This window comes from Bos taurus, chromosome 1 (genome assembly GCF_002263795.3).
Source record: "Bos taurus isolate L1 Dominette 01449 registration number 42190680 breed Hereford chromosome 1, ARS-UCD2.0, whole genome shotgun sequence".
Lineage (NCBI taxonomy): Eukaryota > Metazoa > Chordata > Mammalia > Artiodactyla > Bovidae > Bos > Bos taurus.
In genome coordinates this window covers 95118041-95141755 of record NC_037328.1, presented here as the reverse complement: position 1 = coordinate 95141755, position 23715 = coordinate 95118041, and the positions used below count along the sequence as shown (strand labels likewise).

The following is a 23715-nucleotide window of genomic DNA, read 5'->3' as shown; positions in this document are numbered from 1 at the left end:
TTTGTGGTATAATTAAGGGCAATTACTCCAGTTACAGATTCTAACCTGAGTGAGGCTGAGTTAATAAATAGCTGTTTGCCTCTAGCATTAGCAAGGGGTATCTTCATTAAGGTAGTGATGTTGTTAGGTACGCTAAGTAGGTTACCATGGTATTTGTGGGTTTCAGCCTGGACTCTGTCTCTTCCTGAAATTAAAAATGTTCATTGTTCAGTAAAACGTGCTTCCTTACACAGCAAAGCAGAAGGAACATTAAACAGGTGAAATGACTAGGGCTCAGGAACTCCACTGCAAAGGCTAGTTAATGCTTGGATACTTTAAGATAAGTATTAACTGACAGGTTTTGTAAAAAAAAAAAAAAAAAAAGCTGCTTAATCTCTGTATCTGTCCATCCATCCATCTGGAGGGAATGTTCTCTAGCACATGGAAAAGCTGCTGCTGTCCGTCAGAAAACCCTGCCCACACACCGGACCAACTAGTTCACAGGGATTACGTCTAATTAATCTTTGAATACACAGCTTGACACACAACAGATGTTCAAGAAATGTGTGCTAAATGAATGCATAAATTCTGCCTACCCTTAGGCCAAATCAGTGTAAGAGACATTTCCGCTGACTGCCTTGGGGCAGGATTTGGAGACAGAGCATTGTCCCCAGGTGCTGGGACAAAGCACTGGAAGTGGGAGAGACTACTGGCCTGGGTAGGAGCGAGGCATCGTGATTGGATTAACTCACGCAGTTCTCAGAGTGTCTCAGGCCAGCAGATTCAGGTTCCGAATCTACTAAAGATCTTGGATAACTTTGGGAAGTTACATTATTTCCACAGGTGTACACTTAACTAGAGAAAGAAAAGTGGTCACGTTATATTGTAGTTCTAAGCAATCAGTTTCATTGTGAAATTTTTCATTTTCTAAGACCCTGGGGAAAACACTTAAAATGTAAGGCCTTTTTTTTTTTTTTCCATGCCTTCTATGCCTGTGTCATGGAAAAATTATTTAGCAGAAAAGTACAAAATAGTCCTGATTCAGATGGGAGAAGGATCCATAAGCTGCCAGTCTAAACTGTCCAGCTCACCTGTGCTGTTTTTCTGTTATTTTAATTAGCCTGATGGATGATTCTGAGCAAAATTGTTCTTTTTTACAGATTTCCTCAAAGATGTGTAGTCCTAAATGTCATCTTTCCAGTTTGAGAAAGGGGCTTTGAAAGCTCTTGGGAAGATAAAGGCTAAAATTGAAAGGATTTTCTAGTTAAACCTCAGTTATTTAGAAAATTCTGGTAAAGAGGACATGGTATTTCTCAGGTGCCCAGTTAACATTAACTTCATTGCCTAGTACATCAGTTCAGTTCAGTTCAGTCGCTCAGTCATGTCCAACTCTGCGACCCCATGAATCACAGCACGCCAGGCCTCCCTGTCTATCACAAAGTCCCAGAGTTCACCCAGACTCACATCCATCGAGTCAGTGATGCCATCCAGCCATCTCATCCTCTGTCGTCCCCTTCTCCTCCTGCCCCCAATCCCTCCCAGCATCAGTCTTTTGGTAATTAACATATCAGATTATATAGTATTACCTTATGAAAAATCTGAAATTTCTGTTTTTATCAGTAAGTAAAAGCATGAACTGATGTTTCTAGAATCTATACCATAATTAAAGGGATCTCATTCTAAGCTTTGTATGTTCTAAAATTTGTATTTATTTTATTTTTTTGTTGTTGTTAAAGGATAATTGCTTTACAGAATTTTTTTGTTTTTGGTCAAGCCTCAACATGAATCAGCCATAGGTATACATATATCCACTCCCTTTTGAATCTCCCTCCCATCTCCTTTCCCATCCACCCATCTAGGTTGATACAGAGCCCCTGTTTGAGTTTCCTGAGGCATACAGCAAATTCCCATTGGGTATCTATTTTACATATGGTGATGTAAGTTTCCATGTTACTCTTTCCATACATATCACCCTCTCCTCCCCTCTCCCCATGTCCATAAGTCTATTCTGTATGTCTGTTTCTCCATTGCTGCCCTATAAATAAATTCTTCAGTACCATTTTTCTAGATTCTGTATATATTCATTAGAATACAACATTTATCTTTCTCTTTCTGACTTCACTCTATATAATAGGTTCTAGGTTCATCCACCTCATTAGAACTGACTCAAAGATGTTCCTTTTTATGGCTGAGTAATATTCCATAGTGTATATGCACCACAACTTCTCCATCCATTCATCTGTCAGTGGACATCCAAGTCACCTCCATGTTCTAGCTATTGCAAACAGTGCTGCAGACAATGGGATACATGTGTCTTTTTCAGTTTTGGTTTCCTCTGGGTATGTGCCCAGGAGTGGGACCATGGGGCCACATGGCACCTCCTTTCCTAGTTCTTCAAGGAATCTCCACACCATCCTCCACAGTGGCCGCATCAACTTACATTCCCACCAGCAGTGCAAGAGCGCCCTCCCTACCACACACACACACCCTCTCAAGCATTCACTATCTGTAGACTTTTTGATGAGAGATTATAATTGAAAATTTCCCCAACATGGAAAAGAAAATAGTCAATCAAGTCCAAGAGGCTCAAAGAGTCCATACAGGATAAACTCAAGGAGAAACACACCAAGACACATACTAATCAAACTAACAAAGACTAAACACAGAGACTATTAAAAGCAGCAAGGGAGAAGCAACAAGTAACATACAAGGGAAACCCCATATATTTAACAGCTGATCTTTCAGCAGAAACTCTGCAGGCCAGAAGGCAATGGCAAGATATATTTAAAGTACTGAGAGGGAAAATTCTACAACCAAGATGACTGTACCCAGCAAGGATCTCATTCAAAACTGATGAAGAAGTAAAAAGCTTTTCAGACAAGCAAAAGTTAAGAGAATCCAGTACCACCAAACCAGCTTTACAACAAATGTTAAAGGGACTTATATAGTCAAGAAGTACAAGAGAAGAAAAAAGATCTACAAAATCAACCCCAAACAAGGAAATGGCAATAGGAACATTTATATCAATAATTACTTTAAATGGAAATGAATTAAATGCTTCAACCAAAAGACACAGGCTGGCTGAATGGATACAAAAATAAGATCCATATATATGCTGTCTACAAGAAACCCACTTCAGACCTCAAGACACATACAGACTGAAAGTGAGAGGATGGAAAAATATATTCCATGCAAGTGGGAAGCAAAAGAAAGTTGCAGTAGCAATCCTCATATCAGACAAAATAGACCTTAAAGAATATTACAAGAGATAAGGAAGGACACTTCATGATGATCAGGGGATCAATCCAAGAGGAAGACCTAACAATTGTAAATATCTGCACCCAATGTAGGAGTACCTCAATGTGTATATTTTTCTTTTATGAAGACATATATTAGATATTAAACAACTACAACATAGCAACTGGTTGATCATTCAGAGGGTATGAAAAGCATTTATCAAGTTGGCCTAATCTGTTGCACTTTTGTATCCTAGTTAATTTCTTGTCACTAATAAAAGTTCAGGTGGCTAATGGATGCTGTTCCTTTCTCTAGGTTTATTTCAATCTACAGAGGACCCAGCCACACCTATAAGGTCCAGAGGCTGACGGAATTCACATGCTACTCCTTCAGAATCCAGGCAGCCAGCGAGGCTGGGGAAGGGCCCTTCTCAGAAACCTACACCTTCAGCACAACCAAGAGTGTCCCCCCCGCCATCAAAGGTTTGTGGACCGTGTATTTCAGTGTGCTATTCTGTGAGGAAATGTTGGTATTTAGCGTAGGAGGCTCAATGCTGACCTTAAATATGCTCTCCTAATATTTCTCATATCAGCCAGATAGAATCAAAAGAACTTTCCAAAAGAGAAGATTGGGAAATGGGTTCTACAGGGAGAATGAGAGGCCTTAAAGGAGATGGCTTACTGGTGTGACTTTTCTTGAGTACACGTAAATTATTATCACAAATAACAGTGAGGCAGTCTTATCCCCACAGGAGATAGATGGACAGAGGGAAGAAAGAGACCAGAGTGACAGATGCTGGGTTAGGAATGCAGGTGAATTCCTGGTGGTGTAATGCCCATGGAGTTTACCACAGAGGTTTGAGTACCTCCCTTCAACAGTTGATCCGCATCTTTGGATCCCTTGGTGTGTAGATGAGAGGCTAACAAGGGTGGCATCCCTGCCTTCCCTCCAACCCATAGCTCTCACGGGAAAGCTGCAGCAGCAGGCTGTCCTCATCTCCTGGGGTATTTGTCTTGAGGTTTGTGAATGACTGGTTGACTCTCTGCCCACTTCATGGGATCAGGCAGTGAGCAAAAGCCAGCTCCACTCAAGCTCTCCCTCCACCAGATCTGCTCAGTCCTCATCTCCCGCTTTCAGCCAGAGTGCTGCCTTTGCACAGCAGATCCGCCAGGCAGACAGCAACAGGGCAAAGCTGGCTCATCCCTTCTCACCAGTGCTGGGCCCAGGTCCAGCCCCTCTAGGACTCTTGAGTCTGCACCCTCCCCTCCCCGGTACCTCCCTCTTTGCTTTATCCAGCTGCTGCCCAAAACGACTCTGAGGCTGACAGATAGACCAGCAGCCCACTTGAACCAGGTTTTACATGGGGTCAAGTGAGTGTTGGCTCTGTTATTTGAGGTGCTAGGCAGTGAGCACAAATTATGTATTTGGCCCCAAGAGCTAGGCCATTTGAATCACTGCTTCCACACAAACAGCTGTATCAGATACACCAGGACATGGAGTGCATTACAGGAGGGTGTGGGGCCTCCAGGGCCTGAGTCAGGGTCTGACTCACATTCTGTTAAGATTTCCCATAGCACCTTGCAGGGTAACTTAGAACCTCTTAGAATCAGTTATGTCCAACTCTTTGCAACTCCATGGACTGTAGCCTGCCAGGCTCCTCTGTTGATGGGATTTCCCATGCAAGAATACTGGAGCGGGTTGCCATTTCTTACTCCAGGGGATCTTCCTGAGCCAGGGATAGAACCCACGTCTCCTGCGTTGGCAGGCAAATTCTTTACCACTGAGACACCAGGGAAGCCCCCTTGCAGGGTACTTTACGGTAAATGCCTTCCCCGTGTTCCCCTGCCCCTCAGTGGTCCAGAAGCTCTTTGACTTCTTCATGTGACTAAGATACTGATGTAAATGGATGTAGACTTGCTGGGTCCCTTGGGTATTAAATGCCCTGGCACTTTGGTGTGGCTTTGCCTTTTAGTTGTAACAGAAGATTCCTGACCATGCTGTGGTTCATAGATTTGTTGTTGTAACAGGGAGGTTTGCCACATTTTATCAGTTAGCTAAATAAGTGCAGGGGTCTTTCCAACACTATCTTTGCCTCTGGAAGTGATTGTTGAGGTAGTTTGATCTTTTGGAAAATACACCTAATCGATAGTCCTTGTAGGTCTTGGTGCTTTATCTTCAGGTGGACAGTGTCCACGCTGCCATGCTGTCACGACGTCTTCCTCTCACTTTTAGATTCAGGAGGTTGGCATAGCTGGAGGACTGTGTGGTTGGCTGAGATTCTTTATTTAGTTTTTCCATAAATTACAGCCAACTCATACAAACTTTTTTTTAAAGACAGCTTTTATTTTTCTGAAATAGTATTGTACAGAATTGAAAGTAGAAACAGCTGCCTCTAAAGAATTCATGTAATTTGAAATTTAAAATAAGGGCATTCAGTGAGAGGAGTTACACATACTAGTTATAAAATGGAAACATATCAGATATTAAATATAAGAAAATATTAAAATTTTATAGCCTGTAAGTGCTTTGCTGCAAACTAATATAATTTCACTTTAAACCGGAATGATGAGTCCAGTAGGTAGAAAATTAAAATAAACAAATGTAAGATAACTTTTGCAGGCTTACCTCAAATGCCACCTGCTCCTCAAACCTTTCTTAGACCCTCACATGAACGTGACCTCCCTCCCCTGGAACCAATGTTTTCTTTGTATCTCTCATTCTCATCTGGCCTACATTATGTCTGCTTATCTTTGTTTCATACCTTTCTCTCTGCTTCCCTTAACTACATCTTAATTTCCTTGAAAGTAGTGTCTAGTTTTGCAAAATACCTAACACAGGACTTAATCATAGAAGGTTCTCATTAGCCTTAAGAAAAAAAAAAAAAAAAAAACACGAGAATGCAAGCCAGGTCAAGCAGTTATTAATAGGACAGTGAGCAAAGGACTCTTGGCCAGTGGCTTGAATGCCTTCTCTTGGTAAAGGGTGCCCTGATAGATTTTTAGGGGGCTAGACATATAAACTCCCCTTGCAGGGCAGGCACAAGCACACTCCCCCTCTCTCAGGTCCTCACTAATATTACTGAAATACTGACCGTTTATATGATACTTTGAATTTTTGACCGTGGATGTGTGGATTTGTATTTCAGCACCTCGAGTAACACAGTTAGAAGGAAATGCGTGTGAAATTTTATGGGAGACGGTACCACCCATGAAAGGCGACCCTGTCAACTACATCCTGCAGGTGTTGGTTGGAAGAGAATCTGAGTACAAACAGGTGAGCACCAGCATGTGGCACATGTGTGGCCTGTCGGTCTGGTTGGCTCCTGGCCTCTGCCTGTTGCTGTGAGGATTCAGTGGCAAGTGAACTACATTTTTCTTAAAATTGATCGTGGAAACTGATTCACACGCACCCATTACCTGACTCTCTAGGATATAATAGCTCTAGCTTATGTTCTTACATTTTCAGTTTCTTAAGCATGGTCTCATGGGTTTTAAGTTCTATATTTGTATTTGATATTGCCTGTGATATTCACAAGTATCAAACTATGTATTTATTGAAAACTGTGTCAGTGATTTTACGCTAGAGGGAAAAAGTGTCAACCTAATTACTGAAGGCCCTGTTCTATCTGCCTTTTTTACGGAAGTTATAATTGAAGGATGAGGAAGGAAGAAGATGACGTATCAGCCCTCAAGGCTGTGATTCAGAAGCTTTGGGTCACTGTTTGTTGCCCTTTAATGTGCATAGGATCATATGAGAATCTGTTCATGTGGATTCTGATTCAGTCAGTCTGGGGTCATGGGTCAAGCCCCCAGGTGACACTCATGTTGCTAGTGCATGAACCATGTTTTGAGTAGCAAGCCTATACATATCACGTGATAAAGGATTTGGGTTTATCATTCATTATACCCTTTTTGATCCTGATTATTCCAGAGCCACTCATTGTCTTGTCACTGGCTATGAAAGATTCAGCTACTCTATAGGTTTCCATAACATTCCCAGAAACTTAATAACTACGTGAAAGCAGAATATAACACTGTTGCTCTGTTAGGAAAGCTGAGACCCGCTCCTCACCAGCACTTGTAATAGAGGTGTGCATTTACATCAAACTCCAGTACTCTTGACTGGAAAATCCCATGGACGGAGGAGCCTGGTAGGCTGCAGTCCATGGGGTCGCTAAGGGTTGGACATGACTGAGCGACTTCACTTTCACTTTTCACTTTCATGCATTGGAGAAGGAAATGGCAACCCACTCCAGTGTTCTTGCCTGGAGAATCCCAGGGATGGTGGAGCCTGGTGGGCTGCCTTCTATGGGGTCGCACAGAGTCGGACACGACTGAAGTGACTTAGCAGCAAGAAGTTGAAGATAAATTCCACCTGCCTTCTGAATCTTTATCATAATTTGCAAAAACTTCTTTATTCAGATAAAGAATAAAGGCTCCAGATACACAAAACAAGTAGAAAAAATGATTCAGAGCTTGTGTTAGTTCGCTGGTTAATATCCCTCGTATAATAATAATGTGTAGAAAGAAAGAAAATTTTAGTAAATTTCATAATCCTTTGTTACTATGAAGTGTCAGATTAAAAAGTGAATTGCTTTAAACACATCTTGCAAAAACTTGTTTTAAATATGACAGCCACCAGTATTGTTTAACATCAGTGGATGGTTTTACCAGTTTCCATCCTTCCTCTTAAATAAGAGCAAACGCACTCTTGTTTCCTTTCACCTTAGAATCTCATTTTATACAGTATATTTCACAGTAAATAATTTTTAATTTATTATAATTGGAGACTAGTTTACAATACTGTGGTGGTTTTTGCCATACATTGATGTGAATCAGCCACGGGTATACGTGTGTCCCCCAGTCCCAAACCCCCACCCACCTCCCTCCCTATTTCATTCCCCTGGGTTGTCCCAGTACACCGATCTATTTCACATATGGTAATATACATGTTTCAGTGCTGTTCTCTCAAATCATCCCTCCCTCGCCTCCTCCCAGAGTCCAAAAGTCTGTTCTTTATATCTGTATCTCTCTTATGGTCTTGCATATAGGGTCGTCGTTACCATCTTTCTAAATTCTCTATATGTGCATTAATATACTGTATTGGTGTTTTTCTTTCTGGCTTACTTCACTCTGTATAATAGGCTCCAGTTTCATCCACCTCGTTAGAACTGACTCAAATGTGTTCTTTTTAATAGCTGAGTAATATTCCATTGTGTATATGTACCATGGCTTTCTTATCCATTTGTCTGCTGATGGACATCTAGGTTGCTTCCATGTCTTAGCTGTTGTAAACAGCTGTGATGAACATTGGGGTACATGTGTCTCTTTCAATTCTGGTTTCCTCAGTGTGTATGCCGAGCAGTGGGATTGCTGGGTTGTATGGCAGTTCTATTTCCAGTTTTTTAAGGAATCTCCACACTGTTCTCCATAGTGGCTGTACTAGTTTGCATTCCCACCAACAGTGTAAGAGAGTTCCCTTTTCTCCACGCCCTCTCCAGCATTTATTGCTTGTAGACTTTTGGATCGCAGCCATTCTGACCGGCATGAGATGGTACCTCATTGTGGTTTTGATTTGCATTTCTCTGATAATGAGTGATGTTGAGCATCTTTTCATGTGTTTGTTAGCCATCTGTATGTCGTCTTTGGAGAAATGTCTGCTTTAGCTCTTTGGCCCATTTTTTGATTGGGTTGTTTATTTTTCTGGTATTGAGCTGCATGAGCTGCTTGTATATTTTTGAGATTAATTCTTTGTCAGTTGTTTCATTTGCTAATATTTTCTCCCATTCTGAAGGCTGTGTTTTCACCTTATAGTTTCCTTCATTGTGCAAAAGCTTTTAAGTTTAATTAGTTCCCGTCTGTTTATTTTTGCTTTTATTTCCATTACTCTGGGAGGTGGGTCACAGAGGATCTTGCTGTGATTTATGTCAGAGAGTGTTCTGCCTATATTTTCCTCTAGGAGTTTTATATTTTCTGGTCTTACATTTAAATCTTTAATCCATTTTGAGTTTGGTTTTGTGTATGGTGTTAGAAAGTGTTCTAGTTTCATTCTCTTACAGGTGGTTGGCCATTTTCCCCAGCACCACTTGTTAAAGAGATTGTCTTTTCTCCATTGTATATTCTTGCTTTCTTTGTCAAAGATAAGGTGTCCATAGGTGCGTGGATTTATCTCTGGGCTTTCTATTTTGTTCCATTGATCTATATTTCTGTCTTTGTGCCAGTACCATACTGTGTGGATGACTGTAGCTTTGTAGTAGAGTCTGAAGTCAGGCAGGTTGATTCCTCCAGTTCCATTCTTCTTTCTCAAGATTGCTTTGGCTATTCGAGGTTTTTTGTGTTTCCATATAATTGTGAAATTATTTGTTCCAATTCTTCACAGTAAATAATTTTACATGTGTTACTCTTTCAACTTACCTCAAAGATATGATTGATTTCAGAGTTTCAGCTCACATGGAGAATGGAGGATTTTTTCTCCCACTAGGTTTAGTCAACTTTAACACCAATAGAATCGTCCTATCCCGTAGCATTGTAAAAAAGGGTTAAAGGATGAAATGTTACAAATTTTACAACATATCATTTAACACTTAACAATATTCACTTCCCAGCAGTACATGCATCACTGTATTTTATAACCTTTTCTCCAGCTACCACGCTTTTCCGCTTGTTCTTGGGTAAATGTTCTGCTTCTCAAAGCACACTGATTGCTGTTTTTCATTGAAAAAGCATTATTTATTCAATATCTATACATCAGGCATGGCCAGAGTATAGGTTTATTCAAATTAGATTTCATTGGTAGATGTGCTGCTTTGAATCTTGCTGTTTAATGCTAAAATATTTTAACCCATGAACATACAAATACTAATATACAATTACATATATGCTTCACAATATATTTCTTATAAATAAACAGCTATAAATAGTGTTTCTTGGTGAAAACACAGTTAAACCAGGGCAGGCTCAGTGGATAGGAATTAGCAATCTTCTTGTAACCATGTGTTTCCTGCATTTACCAAGAAATGATTAGGCAGGTAGTGGTACATGAAAAGTCACAGTTGAGTCAGGGACAATTTGTACTGAGTTTTTTGCTTCTCCCTATTCAGTAAGCATTAACTTAAGCATGATGTTTTGAGCCCTACATTCACTTGTTCTGGACACGAGATAGGGAATGAAGCCTGTTTATAGTCCAGAGATAACAGGCTTTGAATTCATAGAGGCAAAGGAAAAGAAAATGAGAGGTCATCAGTGTAGAGCATACACCACGGCAGAGCTGTGGGCTTATAGGAAGCACTGTGTATACTTCAGTTACAGCACTAATCACACAGGATTCATTAATGTGTGGGCTTGTGTTATTCATTTTTATCTTCCCAGGACTGGAACATAGCTAGGCATTCTGTAAATGTTTTTTGCATGCATGAAAGAGGCCTGTTTCAAAGGAACAGGGTGATTTATACTTGCAGTGGGGATGAGAATTAAACTTGACCATAGGGGGGATTTAGAAGTGATATTTGTAACTTAGGTGAAAAAAATCACCCATCATAGGACAGTACGCTTCTGTTCCCCAAGCTCATTTTTTACAGGCAACATATGGCAAGGGCCAAGGCTTTTGCTGATATTTTGCCGGAAACATTGAGTTAAACTCTGTAATTAGCTTTCTTTTGTTTAGCTATCATGATGTAGGGTGAGCAGCTGGTTCTAATTATGAAACAGTCTATTAACTTCAAGTATTAAGTCCTCACCTAAAGTTTTACTCTGCATTAGTATGCATGCATATATTGATTTGGCTTTTCTGCCATTTAAAAAGTCTTTCAAGCATAAGCTTTTTTCAAGAAGCTTGAAAGTTCTTTCCAGACATTAATTGTAAAGCATTCAAGAAAAGAATGAAAATTGTGTGTATGTGCAGGTGACTTTTTTCACCTCACAAGACAGAACATAAGCAGTTTTATAATCAAGAAAGTGAAATGATATACATTTGTGTTCAGATGCAATGATTTTTATATAAAGTGTGTAAATATAAACACTGAAGGTAAGAAAAGGGTAACAAACTATAAGAAAGTATTACCTATTGGGAGCCAAAATTTTATTATTAGTACTGTTGCTGCTCAGATTTATTGCATTAAGAAAACCTTTGAAGCATCTGAAAATTCATAGAGCTCCACCTTTAACTTGATGGCATCTCTGAATTTGTTTTGTATCATTTTTAAAATAGAGTATTGGGACATGTATTGATTCTTTGTGGTATCACACAAGGTACTGTGAAGAAAGATCTTCTCTTGACCTTGATGGAATGATTTTAAAGACTTGGAACCTGCATATTTTTTAATGGTTTGCAATTTAATTCCCTAACAGAAATTAAACATGCTATGACTGTCTATTTTCATAAAGGTTCAAATCCAAAGCAAAGTAAGAATAGATCAAGATGGGAATATTTAAAAGCTATTATTTGTCTTACTGACTCTCAACACTTTGTAGGTTTATAGGTCCCTTTAAGTATCTGATGAAGGATATGACCCCCCCCCACCTTCTACCAGAAAAATATTCATGCATACATCCATTTTAAATTGCATATAAAACAAATGTATACTCAGTTTCCTGGAATTCTGGTATAGGACCCCTGATTCATTGAGAAACTCAGGTGCTCTGTACAGTGAGGGCTGCCTGGCATATAACAGAATGGCAGAATCTGTGCTCTCAGAGCTTCCAGTCCCATTGGGGTGGAAACAGCATGCCCCCAAGACGCAGTTCGGTAATAGTGCCCTTCGCGTCCTCTTTGGCTCAGGAGCAACAGTTCCTGCCCAGCACTGCACCCTCCACAGAGGAATCCTGCAGGTTAGTAAATGCCCACTTCAGCAAGGGGCCCAGGAAGGTCACGTCTGCCTTTTGTAGTCATGTGGTATTGGAGGACTTATTCACCTCTCTGAGCCTTGCTGTCTTGTCAAAGTGGAGATGCTAATTCTCCTTTTCAGGGTTACTGTGGACATCAGCTCTGTTCAGTCTTGAGAGGGTGCTGTGCAGATGGTGATGCTGGGCAGTTATATCTCCTTTTCTTGGGAGAATTAGTAAAAGAGATTTCAAGGATTTCAATTACACAGCATGTTACTCTGAATTGAGGGTCACAGATTCTTTGTTTTGATTATCTGGGTATTACTTTAAATCCTCTCACTTGGAGTAAACATGTCAAAATTACTTAAATATAGATTGCACACCAAATCAAGGACAGAAATATCTTTGTAAAAATAATATTGCATGTATACTTACTGTGATATTATGATTGGTTACTTCAATAAAGATAATCTTAGATGGAGCTATGCCTTTTAAATTGGGTTGAGGCAGGAGGAAGAGCCCATAATGGTGCCCCTGTCAAAATGAATGAAAACAAAGGGAGAAGAGGCACAGCCTGCTGCAGAGAGAGGCACAGTCCCATGAAAAGTCCCCTGAACTGTGCCGCAGGCCTGATGACCTACTGACTGTGTGATCCTATGGCTGTGATTATTCTCACAAAAACAACTCAGTTGTCTCAAACCTGTGGAACCAGAGTCCTCAGGAAATGGAGTATTGGGATTGTTTCATTTTGTAGTGTTGTTGACTACTATCAGTGCAATGAAAACAGCTCAATCGTTAATGATTCCATTGTCTAATCATGGCTGTACCTATACCATACCCTGTGCTTTGTGTGGGGGTTCTAATACTTAATGTTCACATGTACTTATTGCTGGTAATTTTCCTCTTTTCAAACTGTGTGGTATAAGCATATCTACTCTTAAGTATTTAAGGGTTCGAATTAGAGAACATTCGATGAGCATCTTTCTCTGTTATAGCCATGTACTATTTGCTGTGGAAATAGAACACAGTCCCACACTCAATCTATTTATCACATATATATATAAAGATAATAAAAACATTGTGTTGACAGTGCTTTTGAAAGGGGTGAGGTCTTCCAGTTAAAACAAGAGCTAAAAGAAAAACATTTACAAATTAAAGCTCAACTTTTGATTGGACTTGTCATTAAAGAAGTTCCCTTCAATTAGATATTCATTTTTCCTTCACTAAGCTTTTTGCCTAAGGGTATGAGAAAAGTCGCATTCCTTTACTTTCAAAACACGTTTTCAGGGATCTTTAGGGAGAGAAGAGATATAAATCAAAAAAATGTATGTAAAGTCTCTATTCAAGATTCCATGAATTGGGTTTCTGGAAAATTAAATATACTTCTGAGCCAACTTTCATAGAAGGAGCTAGCCATGCAAATTCTGGAAACCATAGAAATAATTTAACACTAGATATAAATGAAACTATATCAACTTTCCAAAAATCTCTCACACATCTGTGGGGAAATAGGTTACTAAGTGGTTTTCAGCCATGAGGTCGTCAGTGTGGCATAAATTAAGAGGACACATCACAGAAATGCTGCCCATGTCTTTCCTTGGCACAGTCTGGATTGGGGGCCTGCTTTCCATACTCATAAAGGAAAGGCAGTGGGACCCAGGGTGGGGTGATCTGGAAGTGTTTCACAGAAGCACCAGAGAAGTTATCAGATTCCCTGGGAAGACAAAGTCAGAAGGCCAAGAGAAGTACACTTGGTATCACACCATAGTCACTAGATGAGGACTAACATGGAGGGTGGGTTCAACCCAAGGACATGGAACCAGTGGAGCTGCAGCAGTTCCGGTGATGAGCAGGGGTGAGTTAGATGTGAGATCTCCTCTGGGGTCTACCACTAACTACCCTTATTTGCCTGAGACCTCAAGAAATTAACAGCTCTCTGATCCTTAGCTTTCTCATCTCTAAAATGGGACTACTACTCAGCTGCCAGAGTAATCAGAAGGATTAAATTTGATAAAGAGGACTTACCTCCAGCATAGTCCTTTCACAAAGCATTTGACACAGTTTCTTATTTAATAATCCCTTGTTGGGTTTAAGTTAGGTACTGTTACTGTCACATGCTAAAGATGAGAAAAGTAAGGCTCAAAGCTATTATTTGCCTGAGGTCACAAACCTAGAAAGTGCCAGAGCAAGGACTTAGACCTGGAATCCTGATGCCAGTTCCCTGGGGTTACACAAAAGAGCTCCAGTAGCTACCATATTTCACCCTTTGATAAGTGTGAACATTTCAAGAGGTGAGACCTCCAAAAGGATCGATGAAAGAAATGTATTGAGAAACCTTATAGCTAAAGCTTAGATGGCATCTTTTCTTCAACTCCATCAACATCCTAACTACTGCCACCATAGAGTTAGAATAGATTGTTTACCTGGGCTATTGCAGATAGGCAACCAAAGCTCAGATAGGGGAAGGGACTGGTAGTATGGTGGTCCCTGTTGTTTTGAAGAAAAGACTTGTTTCGAAAAATACTGATTTGAGCATCTAAATTTGGGAAATTAAGTAAAGAACATTCACAATGAAAAGGTCTCTGTAAAGAAAAAAAGGGGCACCATTGTTTTCCTGAGACCACGCACATGATGTTGGGAAATAATCCACAGACAGTATCATCATGGTGTAGTCTGAATGCCTGAATAGCTGGCTGTGTCTGGGTTGGGGCAGTCACCATGACGACAAGTTCATCTTAAAATAGCCATTTAACTAACTTATCATTGGAACAGTGAGCTATGAGAAAGGAGTGATCTCTCAGGATCACTGGGGTTTTCTTACAGCTCTTTTGTTCTTGGCTGCTCCAGCCCTGTTCAGTCTAACCACAGCTGCTAAGACACATGCCACAATCTTCACAGAGAAACAGAGTAACTCACCTGGAGGAACATGCTTCAAATCTTATAAAAGGGAATAGCAAAAGATGGGTGAATCTGGGAAATATGAGAAACACAATTGATTTTCCGGGGCTTACTCACTAAACAAAAGTACAATAAGACTCTTATGGCTACTTCTAAAGTTTGAAAAGGAGGGAGAAAAAAATTTTCAAAAGGCTGAATATCAGGTGAACATTGGATGTTCTGATGCCTTTTCTAAACTACAATCTTCTAGCTCTTTCAGTTTGCACAACACTGAATGAGTGGCCAGTGCACTTGTGTTCTCTAATACGATGTCCTGCTTCTTATGGAAGTTTATGTGCTGGTCTTTAGCAACTGAATGTTTGTAGATTCCCACTGACTCTGGCAAGTGTTTCAGACAGAGTTGAGATTGTTGGAAATACTCTCTATTTTCTCGGGAATTTATGTTAATGGGCAAAATTCACAGTTTTACTAAGGTGGCCTATCACTAAAAATGCCCCTATCACTTTTGATCACTGTATGTTAAAAATATATTTGAAGTATTTTAAAATTCTAAACAGTAGTAGTAGTAATAATAATAGCTAACTTTTGCTGTGCAGTTACTTACATACCACCCATGTTTTAAGCACTTTATGAAGCTAACTCAGTGCTACTCAGCTAGAAAGTGTTTGGTTAATTTTACTTTGCTATTTAATTAACCAAATCTCTTTACTGATTTGAGTTTCAGCTAGTTTTTTCCTATCTCTAACATAAGACATGGATTTTTATGTAATTTTAAGGTGATTATCATTTCCTCTAAGTGTTTTGAGTATCAATACCACTTTGATAGAAGAACAAAGTAGAAGAAAAATGGAAAAGGACAGGTTGGTCAAACAGGAAACACTTAAGACAAACCATTGCAGTAAATATTAATTTGTGATAAATAGGACTGCATCAAAAAAATTCTTTAAAAATGATTAGGTAAGCCACAAAACTGGGAGAAAATATTCATAACACATATCTGACAAAGAACTTACATCCAGATTATATTAAAGAACCACTGCAAATTAAAATAGGCAAAACAGTTGAAGACACAGTTCACAAAAGAAGTTATATGAATGACCAAATAAGCACATGAAGAGGTGGGAAACACCTTTAAGCATCAGGGAAATGCAACTGAGGTACCAGTCTCACCCATTAGAATGACTAAAATACAAACGACTGACAATAACAAATGTTGGTGAGGGTGTGAAGCAACTGGAACTCTCATGCTTAGCTGGCAGGAGTGCAAAGGGATGTGCTTGTTAAAACTTTCCCATGCAGTTAGATATGGAGTTACACTCAGCACTTGGTCCAAGATTTGTACAAAAATGTTCATAGTACTCTTACTGTATAAAAACTCCAAACTGGAAATAATGCAAATATTTGTCAAAGAGCAAATGGACACATCAGTGTACAGGCATGTGATAAAATACTTATTCTTCAGTAAAAGGAACAGCTACTGAATTGAGAATGCAGATGAATCTCCTAGGCACAGGAAAGTGCACAGGATTTGATTGTATTTGTATGAACCTCTAGAGCAGACAAAACAAAGTACAGAATGAAAAGTCAAAATAGTGTTTACCTCTTAGGGCTGACGTGAGCTATCTAATGGAGTAGGGTTTCATGGTGTAGCCACTAGTGAATGTCAACTGAGACTTTACACTTTATTTCTGTAATTTGTTTTTGTTTACATTTTAAAAAATTCTGTGCACCAAGATCAGAGAGCCCTTATAAGAATTAAGTCATCTGCTGATTTATAGCCTAAATTATTAAAATTCAGCTAGATGCATCACCATTACTTGTATCAGCTGCAGTACTGATGAGTGCCTTACCTCCTGTCAATATCAGAGTCACTGAATTTATATTTTATTTGGAGTAGGTCAGAATAGTTTATGGATGAAATACAGACTTGGACAAATGCCATTCCATGTACTCTTTGTTGTTATGGAGTTCATTTAAACCAAACCAGTTCTATAAGGACCCAATGTTATATGATTATTACTTCAGAGACCACAGTGTTGTTATAAATTAATTGACCAGGACTTTTCTTTTCTTGAAGGTGTACAAGGGAGAAGAAGCCACATTCCAAATCTCAGGCCTCCAGACCAACACAGACTATCGGTTCCGCGTGTGTGCATGTCGTCGCTGTTTAGACACCTCTCAGGAGCTAAGCGGAGCTTTCAGTCCCTCTGCGGCTTTTGTACTACAACGAAGTGAGGTCATGCTTACAGGGGACATGGGGAGCTTAGATGATCCCAAAATGAAGAGCATGATGCCTACTGATGAACAGTTTGCAGCCCTCATTGTGGTTGGCTTTGCAACTTTATCCATTTTATTTGCCTTTATATTACAGTACTTCTTAATGAAGTAAACAAACCCAACAAAACTAGAGGTATGAATTTAATTAATGCTACTCATTTTAATATACACATTTATTCAGATACTCCCTTTTTTAAGCCCTTTTGTTCTTTGATTTATATACTTATTTTACAGATTTAGCTAGGAAAAAAATATCAGTGTTTTGGTGCACCTTTTTGAAATGCAAAACTAGGAAGAGGTTAAACTGGATTAAAAAAAAAAAAAAAAAGCAAACCAGATACCAAAAGCTAGCTTATGTTTTCTTTTAAAATTTTCAGATTTGCCTTTATTCTGTCTTCACTGATGTCTTTTGCAAGCCTTTGATTTTTTTTTCCCATGTTACAGTTTAGTAATTTATATTCACCGTTCACTTCTTATGTCTTGATCATCTGTATCTGTGACCATGAATCACAGCGTGTGTACTTACAGGGCTAGGATTTCGGCATTGTCAGAGTATTACCACACAAAAACCACCACGTAACGGAAGATATGTTCACTCAGATAAGGCTGCCCTAAACAACCATGTTGTCACTCAGTTATTTAACTGTTTAGCTCATCGAAATCAAAATGTGTACTTTAATCTAAAATGTTTTAATAATCTGTATTTCTTATGATTTTAACACTATGAGCTGCCTGTCTAAGAAATCAAGTAACCAAAATGCACCTATAAATTATGGAGCATTGTAGATTTTACCACGTCAATTCATAGCAGTAACTTTTCGAGGGCATTGTGCAATAGTTAGTTGTTTCCTTGTTCAGCTATTTTAAAAGCTGCTTTAACTTGTTTGTCTTTGTATATAACTACTTCTAATCTAATCACTAGAGTTATTATATTCTGTTATGTTTGACCAGAATTATATGACGAGAACTGGTGACAGTTTAGTGCCTCTGCCCATTGTCCATGATTTACACTAATTGTGAGCAGTCTCCTTATATGTCAGCTCATTATTTTTGAAAGATTTGCCTTTAGGCTGTTCTTTGAGGTATCAATGAAGTGATTGAATTTCAGTTCCTTAATTCAGTGCACATAATACTAATCTAACAGCAAATGAAAATTAAAACCCAATAAATTTGTAGTTCCTATTTTTGGGGGTTGACCTGGCTATGTGTGGAGAGGGAATGGTATTTGCTGGTAATAAGCACAGGGTGTTTGGGGGTCAAGGAGCCTAGATTCTCTCCCTGGATCTGTCACTAACTTGCTGCGTGACCTGAACACGTCACTTTACCTCTCTGTGCCTCAGTTTTCCCATGCATTAAAAATAAAAAATAAAATGGGGATTCTAATGTTTGTAAGTGCTTTGAGATCCTTGATCAACAGGTGCTATTGGAGTGCAAAGTGTTACTCTTGCATGTTTATTTTCATTCATGAGATTGTCAATTTTAACCCAAAGTCATTGGATTATGTATATGAAGTCCATAATGTTTGCGTACCTCAGGGACATTTAAGAGTTGGAGGTGCAAATATATTCCAAAAGGGTGCAACAGACACAGTGTATCCCCCTGCTTCTGTTTTTGTATATTTTTGCTACTTGGTTTTTCTTGATCATAGCTATTTTGTGCTTGGTCTATGTTGTCTTAAAATGCAGTATCCTGTACTAGCTTATAATATTCCCATACCAAAGTCATGGGGAAACCAACATTATTTTGTTTTTGGTTTATTTATACTATATTCTGCATACAGTACTTTAAATGCCAATTACAGTGCAATCTTTATTTATTGTAAAATTTTTTAAATGTACTTATGTACTAATTTTCCCTTGTAGCATGTTATTTTTTTGTGTTTTATACTTTTGTAATTTTAGGTCAGTCTTGTTCCTTGGCAACATCTGTAGTATTATCATTCTTCTGACATTTTCTTGTGTTTTTAAAGATAAAGAGCATCTAGTGCATTAAATGCCAAAAAAAAAAAAAATCCATTATCAGTGATTGAAACGTTTACATGTACCCAAGAAAAACATAATCATCTCTTTAAAGAAAGTGCTAAGATCAATGAATTATTCTGTGTGCCTACATTGTGATGTAGTAAGTACTAGAAAGTTCTGTATTTTGTTATTGACTAGAATAACTAGTTTAATTAGCCTTGCAAACTGATGGCATCAAGGTAAATATATTTTTGCCAAAGTTTCTGGCCTTCCAAAACTCACTCCACTATTAAATGTGCATCACGATCCACTATAACAACTGCATCTGCATTTTCTGAAACAATCTCATGCCTTTGGGGAGAAGGCTTTTTTTTTTTTTAAACAATGAAGAGTCAACTGAGTACAAGAACCTTGTCTGCAGGAGAAAAATAAAATCCCTTTTTGGAAACACTTCAGAACTGCTGCTATAAAGAAATTCTCAGAATTGGTTGGAATTTTTTTTTTATGAAATAGTACTTTAAGCCAAAATTGCTATGACTATTTGATCTTTGAGATTTTCATACTGTCTAACCCCCAGAAAGCTGAAGTGTGTGAAACACTAGCTGACGGCACTTTATTTTATTGCTCTCCATTGTTGACTGTTCATTATAATTCCTCAGTCAAAAAGTTATCACACTATCCGGCACTATTTTATATTACAAATATTATGTATATGTGATATTGATATAGAACTATATATTGCCATTACACATGACCAATAAAATAAAGTGTTATGTTAACCTTCTCTCTTTGCCCTTTTGCAATATGTAGGAACGAGTGAGTGGCTTTCTGATGCTCTATATGTCAAACATCCTCTCTGGCACAAGAAATTCCAGTCATGTGAAGCAAAATTCCCTTTGTCCTCAAAGAAATTGTTTAAAAGGAAAACTTTTTTAAAAGGTTTTTTTGCATATTATCTGCCTTGTTCTTATCAACTTGAAATGTTGGCATTTTCTAACCATGTTTTGTTGGCTACAGTAATTCAGTATTCCTGTCAAATTTGAAAAGTGCCCTAATTGAATGTGTTTGAATGTTATCCTTGCACAATTCTTTAAATTGAAAGACAAAATGTTTTACCTCACTGTTGGACATACATTCCAAGCTTTTCAACTTTAGGAGAAAAAAAAAATAATCATGTTTTCCTGTATTGTAAATTTTAGACTATTTCATATACATTGTATTAAAACTGCCATATCAATTTTAATGTATAGATTTTGCAAATACTATGCTATATGTAATACCTAACTGTATCTGTAGTGTATATGTAATATATTTATGCCCAATAAATGTTTTAATTCTTTCTGACTTAAGTAGGGTTCTTCTGCCATGAATAGGATTGCTTTTGTTGTTGTTGTTACTTTTTAAATACTTAAGCCACACCCCAGAAGTTGTAAATTCAGATGCCTTTAGAGGCCAGGCAGGTGGCGTAGTGCAGGGAGCTTGCTTTGCCATCTAAAGGGGTGGCTGCCACCCTGCTCCTGGTTGGGGTCCTGCAGGTCGGCCACCCACAAACATGTAGGCTATTTTTTTCAAAAGAGGCTGCAAGTCCAGATCTCCCTAAATGGGCCAACTAACATGCGATTGCGGACAAGGCCCACGGGCAGCCAGTTCTTTTTCAGAGTGTGTGTAGATAAAGTACGCTTATTCTAACGTGTTATCCATCTGCCAAACTCAGGAGCCCAGGTCTGCCTCTTCACTTAGCACCTGGGATGCTCCTGCTCTGTGACAGACTCGCACAGTTCTGACCTCCCCCTTCCCTCCTCCAGGTCCCGTTCAGCAACAACAGCAGCAATAAAGTATAGTGTTCCTACTATAGTCATGGTTGCATCATGATGTTTAGATTGTTTTGCTAGGAATCCCTACTATCTTTTTTCCCCCTGAGGGAAAAATGATTGGGGAAACTTTATAACTCAAAGCTCTCTTTCTCAAAGAATGCTGATAATCATTCTTTTGGGTAAAAATGCCAAGTTGAACACATCAAGTTTTGCATGCTCCTTACACTTCACTCCTGAAAATATACTAAAGGGTTTTTTTTAAGTCATAACTGCTGTCAACACTGAAGAGTGGGAAAGAATTGTTAACACGAGAATTTTGAAAACCCAACCAAAGAAAGCTGAATTCTCATTTACCAGGGAAGAGAATGAACGCCAACTCAATTTACGTGCCGAATTCACTGAAGGTTCAAAACCTGATAGACATATTTCCCTTTAAGGTAATGGTAAAGAGGGATGGGAGCCTAAAATAGTATTGGTAAAAAGCTGTTAAAAATGCCATTATAAAAAATAATGTCTTTTTCCAGCAAAACAGCTGCTCCTCCATTCTTGCAGAAACCAAGTTTATCCCCAAGAGAATGTAAAATAAGCCCTGGACTTGGAGAATGTTATTCTTACCTGAAGATGAAGTGGTTCAGTACCACCCTTCAGTGGTACTTCTCAGCCTTGGCTACACAGTAATACCACCTGGGCAGCTTTTCAAAATCCCTATGTCAGACCCTACACCAATAAAATGAGTATTTTGGAATATCCTACACCAATAAAATGAGTATTTCTGGAATATCAATGTTTTTTAAATCTCCCCAGGTGATTGCATTGTACCTCCAAGATCAAGAACCACTATCGTAAGGTGAAACTCTCAGGCAGCAATCTTCTCAGCTTGTTAGTCCTCTGGCTTAACCAAAGGTAACCTGACATCTGATAAAAGCTGCTAACATGAAAAGTCCAAAGCTAACAACTTGGAAGAATCTGAGGCTAAGGGAGAGGAAGCTTCAGAAAACTGTCATCGCCCCAAAGAGATGAGAAAAGACAAGTCATCTTTACACTAAAGGTAGGATGCTGTGAAAGAAGAACATGTGAGGAACATGGAAACATTCTGAGAAATTAGCAACTCAAGTAGAAGGATTGGAAACTGGAATTGAAAATAATCCCAAAACAAAGCAGAAGAGTGAAAAGATAAGTACATCAGGATCAAACCAGGATATATTCAACAGCCAAATAATAGGAACTCCAGAAAGAAGAGGAAATGTAGAGGAGGAAATTAAACACATGGGTTTCCACAGGGGAAGTACACAAGGGTGCTCAACACAATAGATAAAGCAGGTTCTCTGCCAAATCACACCGTCCTGAAATTTCTAAACAATAGGACCCAGAGAAGCTCCACAACACATAGAGAAACTGGTCGCACGGGAGGATAAGGAGTCAGGGTAGCTTTATACTTCTTAGTAGCAACACCAGAAGCAAGGAATCAGTGAAGCAAGTATGTCAAGATTTTGAAAGAAAAAGATTTCCCACCTGCTTACTCTCAGTCAAGGGTAGAGCATCATGAAGACATTTTTAGAAATTACAGCTCTCACACTTTTGCCTCCCAAGTACCCTTTCTTAGGAAGCTCCCAGGGAATATGCTCTCCTATGTTTGCTTAGTCACTCAGTCGTGTCCAACTCTGTGACCCCATGGATTGTAGTTCACCAGTCTCTTCTGTCCACGGGATTCCCCTGGCAAGAATACTGGAATAGGTAGCCATGCCCTTCTTCAGGGGATCTTCCTAACCCAGGGATCCAACCCACATCTCCTATATTGCAGGCAGATTCTTTACCGTCTGAGCCACCAGGCATGCCATATGCTTCCTGTGTGATATGAGTGGATGCAGCAAGAAAGATGCATCTATGGGATTCCACCTTCAGTGCTGTTCACACCGGTCAGCAGTTGGCTCTCTGGCCCTTTGCCTCAGAAAGATTTATGCAACTCTCACTTTATCCCTTCCCTATCCACAGTCATGATGGGTGCATAAACACACACTTCTCTCAACAGAACTGCAAAATGATCCTTTTCAACACTTGACCTTGGACTAATTAAAACAATTAGGGAATTCCCTGGTGGCCCAGTGTTTAAGACTCTGTGCTTCCACTACAAGGGGCATAGGTTCAATCCCTGATAGGGGAAATAAAGATCCTGCATGCTGTATGGCATGGCAAAAAAAAAAAAAAAACAATTAAATCTGTACCAGCACTGGTACCCTCTGTTCAGGGTGGTATCTAAAAAAGAAGTTCCCACCTCCACCACTAGACTCTTAAGTGCCTCAAAAGCATGGGGGAGGGAATATGTACCCAGGACAATACTGTCAACTCTGCAGCACACAGTGCCTTCTCTGGCACAGAACAGAAGCTAAAAAAAGGTTTGTTGAATTCAGTTGACTAATTTGGTCAGAAAAGTTCACACAGTAGTGATAATGAGCCGTAAGATACTGCTCAAGTCATCTTCAGTCATGATGTGTTATTTTGTGTACAGTATTTTAGTTCCTTTTAAAATTGTAGTCAATAAAGTAAAATGTAGGAATTGCACACCAAACACTGAAATTCCAGAATCCACTGAGGTTTGAGACATCCAGCAACTCAAGTCTTATTCTGGAATGGTGGTTATCAACAGGGATTGACAGCAGCTGTCCTTGTAGGCTGGCATCTGCTCTGCACTTGACCACCTTTCCCCCTAAATCCCCAGCATGGATATGGACG

General features: G+C 39.2%; 1 protein-coding gene across 11 annotated transcripts in view; it reads left to right on the top strand.

The window, feature by feature from the left end:
- The window catches only part of FNDC3B (fibronectin type III domain containing 3B), a 358677-nt gene extending 338157 nt beyond the window's left edge, over positions 1-20520 (top strand). For 10 of the 11 annotated variants that reach the window (XM_024992081.2, XM_024992092.2, XM_005201696.5 and 7 more), the window contains 3 exons: positions 3532-3698; positions 6362-6489; positions 17011-20515. In XM_024992081.2, the coding sequence (XP_024847849.1) occupies positions 3532-3698; positions 6362-6489; positions 17011-17322 (607 nt within the window). In that variant the 3' untranslated portion in view covers positions 17323-20515. Of the gene's footprint in view, positions 1-3531; positions 3699-6361; positions 6490-17010 lie in introns of all 11 variants that reach the window. The other variant, NM_001206211.2, reaches the window with a different exon arrangement.
- The last annotated feature ends 3195 nt before the right edge of the window (positions 20521-23715 follow it).